This window comes from Mesitornis unicolor, unplaced genomic scaffold (assembly GCF_000695765.1).
Source record: "Mesitornis unicolor isolate BGI_N332 unplaced genomic scaffold, ASM69576v1 scaffold54314, whole genome shotgun sequence".
Lineage (NCBI taxonomy): Eukaryota > Metazoa > Chordata > Aves > Mesitornithiformes > Mesitornithidae > Mesitornis > Mesitornis unicolor.
Window position 1 is genome coordinate 3051 of NW_010180517.1, and position 10399 is coordinate 13449.

The window sequence follows — 10399 nt, forward strand, 5'->3', positions numbered from 1 at the left end:
GTAGTATGTGGTAATTGCTACTAAAGAGATATATAAAAATGGGTTGCATTAAAGTCTTTGCTGGATACTATATTAACAGGCAGCCTGTGTGCATAATGTTATTCTCTGATGTTATAAGAGGTATACATTTTAAAGGCACTATCAGTCATTTCTAGCCCTGTCCTACATCTGTGTATATGTTATATTGCTGATCTGCTAATGCGTAGTAACGCTGAAAAATTCCCAGTGTGGCAGGATAACCCCAAGAGAAAAATGGTATTTTCATGTGTGTGTCCCTTCATGTCCTTTCTTTCTTCCAAAACTTACCATCTTTATCATGTGCAGAACTCTTTCAACAATTTTTCAGGGCTCCCATCAAAATAATAAAGAAAAGAAAATTTAGTTTTGATAGTCATAATGTATAGAATTCACAAGTACCACTTACATGTAGCTTTATTACATAGGTATGAGCGCAAACAGTCCTTCTATCTTCCTAAGCTGCTGGAGATGGTAGACCTAGCTGGTGTCTGGCAAGGCTATAAAATGTATTATTAAAATTAATGCTACCTTTTATAGAATACTGTATGCTGTCTTGCAGTAGACATGCACAACAGTATCTGTAATTAAACTTACAAAGCACTTTCATACTATAAAATTGTGTGTGAAGTAGAGGGAGGAAAAGAGAGGCTCTGGGGTTTTGGTTGTTCAGTTGGATTTTGGGGGTTTTTTGGTGGTGTGGTTTTTTTGGCAACTTCTACCTATTCTGTTTAATCTTTCTTTTCCGCATTGGCATTTTATGGAAAGTTTTGAGTCATAACAGTGCCATTCAGATTTGAGTGCAAAAATGGGGAAATGGGCAAATGGGGAAAAAAGTAACTTGCACCAAGGTAAACATGTTTTTCCTGAGATGTTACAAGTTGCTTTTACAAATGCAAGCTCTTAGGAGCTGAAAAATAAAAAATCGTAAAAAGGATTTCTTCAAATCAGTCTAGTGAAAATGAATTTGATTTGTCCTGCTTATGTGGTTTCCAAACCTGGAGGTTCATGCAGATCTCCAACTAAAACATTTTTATAATTTTATATTCTGATATTTTAGAATGCCTTTTTCTGTTATTTATTTGATACGGTATCCCTTGAAAGTCATGCTAGACACAGCTTAGATGTAATATATATAAATTATTTTAAAATTAATGATCCCCAGGTTCTATTGGTATTCTATATCTGTTTACAGATCTTCTCTAATTCTACTGTATTAGACTTGGGATCAAGTACGGTGTTTGTAAAGTAAATGGAACGTCTTTTTAATCTCTGAAGATACAGATTCGTTAGCCATAATGTCTGTACAAAGCCACAAACATCCTATGGCAAGATGTAAATGTCATAGCAGTTACAAAGAGAATTTGGTCTGTGTAAGGCTAAAACTGTAAAAATCCTAGTCATTGTGTATCCTTGTGTTTTCTTCATAGTGTGGCAGAAAATGTACCATTTAATTACACAGTTCTAACTTTCTTAATGGCTTTTCATTGAAGACTGAATTCAGTTCACCTGTACAACTAAAACTCACTCTGAAATTCAAATTTAGAAATTTAATTTACTTTGCAGAATCTCTTTTTAGTGAGCAACTGTATATGAACTTCAGTGTTGCTGTATTCTTTGGTTTGATTATTCAGCCATGTGATCGTAACTCAACACAATTGTCTTGGGTAGATGTTAGGTGTGTATATGCAATTAATTACTATTTTTGACACTTGAAAACCAAAAATGCTAATACAAGTGCAAGATTTTAAAGGAATTAGTGCATAAACATGGCTGGCCCTTCTGCTACCACAAGCTGAATGGTTGTGTTCCCTGATGCCTTTTCCATACTAAGAGCATCAGTAGTCACCAGTAAAGCTGACAGATGGTAGCAGAATGGAGGAAAACACTAATCCAGTGCAAGTACATTTTTCTCTTTGATATTCTGACATTTAGCTGTTGCGAAAATGCTTTTCGTCAAGTTAGCTCTTAAAGGTGGAACCTTAATTGTTGGCTTCCTCCCCAGAAATAAAACCAGGGTAGACGTGCAAATGTCAGGCTTTTTAGAAAGTACCCAAAGGGGCTGCATGAGCTGCTAAAACAGAGGGGTCCGCACTGGGAACTCCAGCCGAGGTGATTTTCTCACATTTGTGAATGGTGTCCTGATTTTGTTCACTGATGCTTGCAACACTGTTCTAGCCCCAGGCTTAGTTGGCAAGCTCTGCATATTTTTAGGTTGTGTTGTCCAAAAGTTTACAAAATATTGATGCTCACTTCAAGCGAGTGAAGCTGGCAGTCAGATTCCCACTTCCAGTTCTGTAGCGCATCACTTCTAACAAAATAAATTAGGAAATTCCATACTTGGGAAGAAAGCAGTGTAACTTCTCCGTTTTGAGAGCTGGTGAGTGAGCTGGGCAAAGTGCTCAAGAATGCAGTCATACATGTTTGAATGTTTTGCATTATTTTGATTCCTATCCCCTTGGGTCCTGCCATTTAATGCCGTTGTTTTTGCCAGAAAAAGGCACTGCACTCGTGACTTTTGAAGTGGATGCATTCTGTGTGTCACAAAATTAATTAGAAAGTCTTAATTTATGTGTGAAGATGCAAAAAACGAATGTTAGTGTAGGACAGAGTGATGAAATATAGCTGGCAAATCCATATTAGTGTTTAAGTGTAAAGTAAGCTACTATCGTGGATTTAAAAAAGCTGAAGTCACAAATACGTATAGGCAGTTACTCTGACTTGAAGTGGTAGCAGAAAGTTTGTTCTCAAAATTGAATGTTTAAGTACTCTCATTAAATATAATAACACAAAATTGCTGTAAAAATTGCCTGTTTCTAGGTGGTGATCTCTACCTATATTTGTTGATTTGTTTAGTTAATACCAAGTTACTCGATGCATTGAATTCTCTATTTCCATGTTACAGGTCTGTTACCGCAGCTATTAGGAGTAGCACCAGAGAAGGCCATAAAACTTACTGTAAGTTTTCAAATGGATTGTTTTCACATTTCTCCACATTGTAAATTCCATCTAATTACATTAGCGCATTAAGGATTTTTATCCTTTATGCATCAGCAACATGGTAGAGTGTATTCCATCATTTTTGCTTGATACAAACTTAATTACAAAAGCACAAAGCAACTGTTTCTATCTTATTTGTGAACAAGTGGCATACAAGTCACATGTAGATACACACACACACACATATATATATATATATACACACACACACACACATATGTATGTATATATGTTTATTTATGAAATATTACTGAAAACTTATTTTTGGACATTTTTCAAAATATAAAAAGCTTATTCAACTTGTTCAGCTTATCTGCTTGTTTGTAAGTAGCTCAGGCCTTTGCTTTCATTTTTGTATTTCCACGTGGTTCCTGTATGTTTAATTGTAGTGCAACAGGAGATAACACAAGCATGCAGTGAACTGTTGGTAAGAAAGGAACTATTTGCATACATAATTTATCCTAAATGTTTTACTTCTGTAATTGTGTTATTTTTTTGAATGATTTTAAGGCATTGAAGAATTTCTTTATGACTCAATCTTAATGCACTGGTTAGTCATCAGTAAGCTAATATTCACCGAAGCTAGTGATATGCATTTTTAAACAAGTAAGGTAATTAATGCTGTTAATAGAATTACTATCGCATTAAAACCTATTATTGAATATTCTGACATTTACAAATGTAAATATAATTTCAAATTAATGTACTGAGCACTTCTAAAATATAAAATTATTTTGTCATTATTTTTCAGATAATTAGTTAATTAGTGTTCATTATCTTTTTTCAATAATAAATAATTGAATTATGCTGCAAATCTTTGTTAGAAAGAAAAACAGCTTTACAGTATTTCATGTGAAATCTGCGATTTGTTTGATATTTGTTAGCTTGGTAGCTTCATGGATGTATTTGCATTTTCACTTGCACAGAGTTTGCAGCTGATGAGTGTTTTCTCCAACTTTTTAATTTATCAGCTTTCATCACTGTTTGTTTTTGAAGGTTAATGATTTTGTGAGAGATAAGTTTATGGCTAAAGATGGCTCTGTCCCACTGGCTGCAGAAATTCTTGCTGGTGGCTGTGTAAGTACCTTTATTTTCCTTCCTATGAGATTCCTGAAAGTGCAGTGTGTAAGAGTGACTGTGTGGACTAAGGCCTCTGTTTGACCACAGATGCAGTTCCAGAGCAGACTGTCCTAGAGCATCTCAGTTCTTTCCTAGATAGGCCAGCCGTTCTTGATGAAAGGGTAAATGTTTCTGTGCATCGTGCCTTTTAGCTGCGCTGTGTAATTCTCACTGCTTAGAGTTTGTTTCCTTAATAAAGAATTTGTCTTTATTCATGTTGGCTGTAGCTTATGGCCTGAAGAGGATTCATGCTAACCTTTCCAGAAGTTAATAATTAGTTACCACTTCGTGGCACCCACTCTGCCACGTCACTTCTTTCCTGATGTGTTACTGCGCCCACTGATTTTCAATTTTTGCAGTGATACTGGCTTTTTGAAATGGCAAAAACTACTCATGCTTCTTTGAGTTCACAGCAGATGTAGGCTGTGTAATGTTAACTCAGTGCATAATGCGTTCCTGAAGGTAGGCTGTATTTAAAACCCACGAAGTTTTTAAGAGTGTTTTGTTTGCACGAAGTAATGAACAACTGGCATATTACTGGGTAAATGATAATACTTCACAGTTTGGTCTAGTTCTGTCTATTCGTATTACAGCTTACTTTATCTGGTGTATTGATTTTGTTCAAGCAGATGTAAATACTTTAGGTAAAATGAATAGTTGTTCAAAGACCAGTGCACTTTACAGATAAAGAACACTGTTTATTTAAACCGGCTTTGATCACTGGGGCAGAGCAACGTTGGTCTATTTTCAATCTATCTTTGTTTCTGCTGTCATAAGACAGATGAGGTCACATTTTCAAGCAGCTTCTACCTGTGTCGAAAACTACAGCGAGCAGCAACTTAAAAACAAATGCTTGTGTCTTAACCTCAGTAGGTGCGGAGATTTGTGCTGTATGTGCTTGCAGAGAGCGCACTGCGATTATCTGAGCCTCGGTGTGCAGCGGCTCGGTTGCACTGCAGGCTGAGAAGCCCTGGCTTTCTGTAATTCTCAGGAGATGGGGCAGGATTTGGCTGCTGTCTCTCACTGCTCCTTCTGTTTGATCACTGACCTGTTGTAGACTGCCAGGTAGGATCCCCTTGTTCTGTAACTTTAGGAGCATTCAGGGGAGAAAAAAAGAAGGGGAGGAGGGAGGAGGCGGAGAGAAGAATGTGAGTCTCTAAAGCCCTAAATAAAAAGCATGCTGTAAATGAAGGAAAAATGCAATAAAGAACTTGCAGAGTAAAAAGTATTTGCCCCTTACACTAATAAAATGTCTTATGAACATAGCAGCCATAGAGAATTCAGAAAACTTTCATTTAAAATGTCATTTGATCTAGAGTTTTTATTTTTACAGACTGCTGTGAATTTTTTAATGCAGTACAAAAAGCACTCTTTACAGAGACCTGTCATTCATGAGAATGCTGCAGCAAGCTTTTTGCCAGTAGTTCATTGTAAACTAAGGATCTGCTTTAAAAGATAGGTGGCTTGAGACGTATTTTAAACATGCTGTAAATGCTGGCTTGTTGTATTTCGTATTTGAAATATACATTAACAATGAGATGCTGCATAAAGTTGTAGCAGGAGACGTGTGGTGGCAGAATGCCCTGAGTTTTCTTTTAACTGCAGTGCTCCACTTAAGGGCATAGCCTAGTGCCAGGTAGATAGGTTGGAACTTGTCTTTTCTGCAGGTGGTCTTTGGGGTGGGTTTTTTTTCTAATGTTAAACCCAATTCAAACTAGCAACAGAGACTCTCGTTACAAATGGTGCCTAGCTTTTTGGGGTGAAATTTTCTGTCATGGTATAAATGTAAGCATAAAATACGAGATACCAAAGAGAGGCTTTTCCCTATAGCTTTCAGCATTGTATTGGCCTAAGTTTTTGTCTGCATTTAAGCCAACGTGAAACCTGCGATTTCACTGTAGAAACAGTAAGGACACTGTTGGATGCTTTTGAAAATTTTCAGTCTTGGGTTTTTACCTCATTTCACAATGTAGTAATCGCTTGTGTGGGAGGCAAGAAGACAGGAGCGCATGATGTGTTAGAGTCTGAAAAGGGGCAGCCAACTAAGATGGATTTTATAAAAGACACCTGCCCTATCACCTTTCTGCTCTCAACATGTAATTGTCAGCTGTGATTGTGTTACAAACACAGATGTTAAATTTTCCGTCTTCTGTGCTTCTGTTCCCTTGGAAGTGTGTTCATTGCTTATGCAAGGGCTGTGTGCTGGGATGAACGCTAGGTTTTGATGTTTGAAATACCAGCCCTGTGAGTATGGTATAGCATTAATGCCCAAGAAAGGGACGACTGAGCAGATACTTGGATGGTTTGGGTTGGTCAGTGACACAGAGGGCTTTGAAGGGGTCAGTATCACCTGAGTAGCTCCACTCCGCTGTTTGCCCAACCATTGCCAGGCTGTTGACTTTTTAAGTCCCCAAGGAGTTCACTTCACATCATAATTACTGAGAATTAGTACACATGGCTGACTTTTGCACTTGTAACTAAAGCTGATTGTTTCATCGAACAAGTCTTTTTCTGTTTTGTAAACTGTTTTCGCTCTTGAAAAAAAAAGGAAAAAGAAGAAAAGAAGAAAATAGAAAGATCTTTTAATTCATGACCTCGTGGCACTTAGTGCAGTTAACAGCCTGTTTCATAGCTTTTTATTGTGTGAAGATGAAAGTGATAGGTTGGTTGAGATTTTTTTTTATTGAGACCCCCAAGAATATAATTAAAAGTAGAACCTTTGTGTTTTTATACAGAATCTTAAAGAGGGTTGTTATGTAATTACTAACTCAAAATTTCCCCCTCTTTTATTTGCAAGAGATTTTCCTAGCGAGTGTGGTATTTGTTATTCATAAAAATATACGAAACTTCCAGATTTGCACAATGCCTGACACTCACCATGAACTCTGGTCTCTGCTGTGCATTTAGGACCCTCATCATTCATGTGAATCCTATATAGCCCTTATTATTAGATTAGTGAAAGGCTTCACTTCCAAGATTTGGTGTAATGACACTGTAGAGCTAGGATCTGCTGAGCATCTAAGCCACAATTCTGAGTTCACCTCCTTGAATGAAAAAGTGTAGAAATGTGCTAGGTTTGTTTCTGCTAATGCTGTAAGTTACCTTCAGGGATTCTTTGAAAAAGGGCTGATCTTGGGTAAGCCGTAAGTACAACTTGAAATGTTTTTTACAGTGGCAATAATCTTGAAGTTTATGTAAGCTTTTTTTCCCATGGTCTTTAAATTTATTTTATATTTTAAATAAAAAGTAATAACTAGTCAGACCGAGTTTAGCTGCTTGCTTCTTTTAAACTTAATTCTCTTAAAAGCTTCTGTTAAAAGTAACCTGATTTTTTTGATACAGCACTGGTCATTATTCTTATTTTTGAGTTACATTAACCAATTGAAAACTCTATTTGTAAAAGTGGCATAAATACTATTTTGGGGGTTTTAGGTGTTGCCTTTAACACTAAGCTTGTAGGTGAGACCGTTGTTTTGCTTAGTTCCTTAAATGAAGTAGCTCCACGTTTAATTGAAAAATGTACATTGTGTGTCTGGAGGTAACCGGTAAAGTGATGCAAAGATGTGAAATAAAAAAGTGATCATAAAATACATAAAAAATATTAAGAAAACCAGAAGTATTACAGCATGGCTAAAAAGAAATAGCTATATAAGATATGTTGCCTTGTCTGCATATAGTAATGCAATTAAATAGGTAAATCAGAGGCTTAATGTTCAGCAAGAAATGGGAAAAACGTTTTGCTTTATTAACCTTTCCTTCTGCTCTCCATCCTCGTTTGGAGGACAGAGTCTTTTCCTTCCCAGCTGCTCAGTGTGTGCTCACTATTAGCCAGTTTAAACAATGTAGCATAGTACAATTACAGACCCCGTACAGATCTGCTTTTATTTAAGTTGTCAAGACAATTTCAGGCATATTTCTAGAGACTTTATAGTGCTCGTAATAAAGTTAAAACATACTGGACCTGCTTGGACAACCTCAGCTCTGCTACAGAACATAAAAATCGGATACAGTTAAAATGAAGTTCATCTAGAAAGTGCAAAATCCTGTCCAAAATTAATTTTTATAAAGGAATATGATGTGAAATTCCAGATGAATTGTGGCAAATAACTGATCCAGTCCAAATAGTCTTATTAAGCTACTTAGAACATTTATTTTAAGTTTCAGAGCATAATAAAGATAAGTCCACATCTGAGCTGCATTTTCTCTGTTGCACTGCAGTAGCGGTAGAGGGTGGATGGACTGCAATTCCCATACTATTTAGATCTCTTACTTGCAAAAATTCAGACATTTCTAAGTTGTAGGCTGAAGGAGACTGAAGGTGTCATTCTTGCTTTCATTATTCAGAAACCTAAATCTCATAAAATTCTATCCTATTTGGCAAGGAAGGCTCAGCTATAAGTACGGGTGAAAATGAAACTGAGTATTATGAATGCCAGGGAAAAAAATTCTCTGCATGTATAGCTGAAAAAAAATGAACAACTGCTATCACACAGAAAAGTTTCAGGATAGTTTATTGAGATAGTTAAATAATGATGATCTTCTCGATGATTGCTCCTATTAGCATTGAAAGCAAATGGCATACATCTCCTGAACTCTTAAGAGAATTACACTCGGAAGTCTATATTACATTCTCCCTGCAGTCAGGGAATGTAACTTCCATTACTTTCAAAGGGAGTTCTGCCTGCATGTGTAAAAGCCCAACATTCACATTTCTTGTTTAAGGAAAGGTTCAGAAGCTCCTAATACAATTTTTTTCTTAATTAAATTTAAAGCTGTTTTCTTTTTTCATAAAATTTAAATTAATTCAATTTAAAGTCTATTTAATATAATTAATATATTGTAACAATGCACTATAATTAATTAGATATTTTTAAATTATAGCTTTCTCCTCTGAACTGCTGGAATTGTAGTTCTTTTCAGCATACTGAAAATAATTTAAACTAACTGTAAACTTTTGGTACAAAAAATCCCAGCTAGATCTGGACTTAAATTTAACTTCACACTTGCAAACCTGTTATGTTTCAACACTGCTCTGTTTTAATTGTCTCTGAATAATTTGCAGCTGATCTTAGATTTAATTCTTATAATAAAGTTTGGGAAGGCAGCATACAGTAACATGATAGCCCTTCCAAGAGGTTGTACCAAACGGTGGGGAAGTTCCTGATGTAGAGTTCCTGCTTTTCTTTGACCTCATTCCACATATCCTTGCAGGTTTGGTTGTTTTAAAAAACAGTTTGCTGAAATTTTCCCCCAGTCATACCTGTTTAAACTGGCCTTTCCTGAAAGCAGTAAGGAGTTATGCAGAACATGATTTCACTCTATTTTGAAATTTCTTTTGGGTTTAGTTAGTTTAATTTTTTGTTTCCAAAGATATTTTCCCATAACAAATTAGAAGTGCTTTCCCCTTTTGCTTCCCCTCTCCTCTTCCTTTTCATTACTCTTCTCTTCTGAAAAAAAACAACCAACCAACCAAAATCAAAAACGGTGAGGATTTTTTTTTTCAAACTATAAAACGAGGGAGGGATAAGTTTAGGTTGATATGTTTCTGATTGCAGAACAGAACAATTCTCAACTATTAAAAAGCCATTTTTTCCCAACAAACATACTTAATATTCTTCCTATTTGAAATGTATTAATTTTTTACTATGGTATTAGAAATAATGACTGCAAAATTTTGTATGAACATACATTATAGCTTAAAACGTAATTTTTTTACAATTACATTTTATTGCACAACCCCTTCTCCCTATCACTATGTCTTTCACAGGCAGTAAAATATTTTAGTGTTTACCAGTGCATGCTAAAAAATCCCCCAAAACAAAGCCTCAAACTCAAATCAGGAATTAAAATCTAGCTTTCTGTGAGAAAAGAGAAGATACTTATGATATCACAGTAATTTATGATGTGACCAAGCAATAACGGGTCACAGTTTTAATACAGCTACCATGCCTTAAGACTTGAAAGGTCTGTAAATCATTAAATGATTCTACAACTAGTCAAAATAGACAAGCAGAGCAGACAGAGCCAAATGTTAACATCTTTGACAGGTCTTGAACCTAATTGCTTTTATAATGCCAATCAAGTAGGCTCCACTTTGATTTTTTGGCTAGGCTTCTGAGAATGGAATTACCTATAATGTGGAAAATACCAAATCCACTATTTTAATTTTTCTTCCCCACTGCAGACTTGGTCAGTGCTTATAAACAAACCATGCTCCTGTTTGTTTCTGTTTGGCCAGGCCATTAATAAACTATTGTTGTGAAAC

General features: G+C 35.8%; 1 protein-coding gene across 1 annotated transcript in view; it reads left to right on the forward strand.

Annotated features, from left to right (window-relative positions):
• Positions 1-823: 823 nt before the first annotated feature.
• The window catches only part of LOC104539531 (calcium-binding mitochondrial carrier protein Aralar2-like), a 31736-nt gene continuing 22160 nt past the window's right edge, over positions 824-10399 (forward strand). Inside the window, exons 1-3 of the mRNA XM_010183089.1 lie at positions 824-866; positions 2921-2973; positions 4012-4092. Coding sequence (XP_010181391.1) covers positions 824-866; positions 2921-2973; positions 4012-4092 — 177 coding nt within the window. The remainder of the gene's footprint in view (positions 867-2920; positions 2974-4011; positions 4093-10399) is intronic.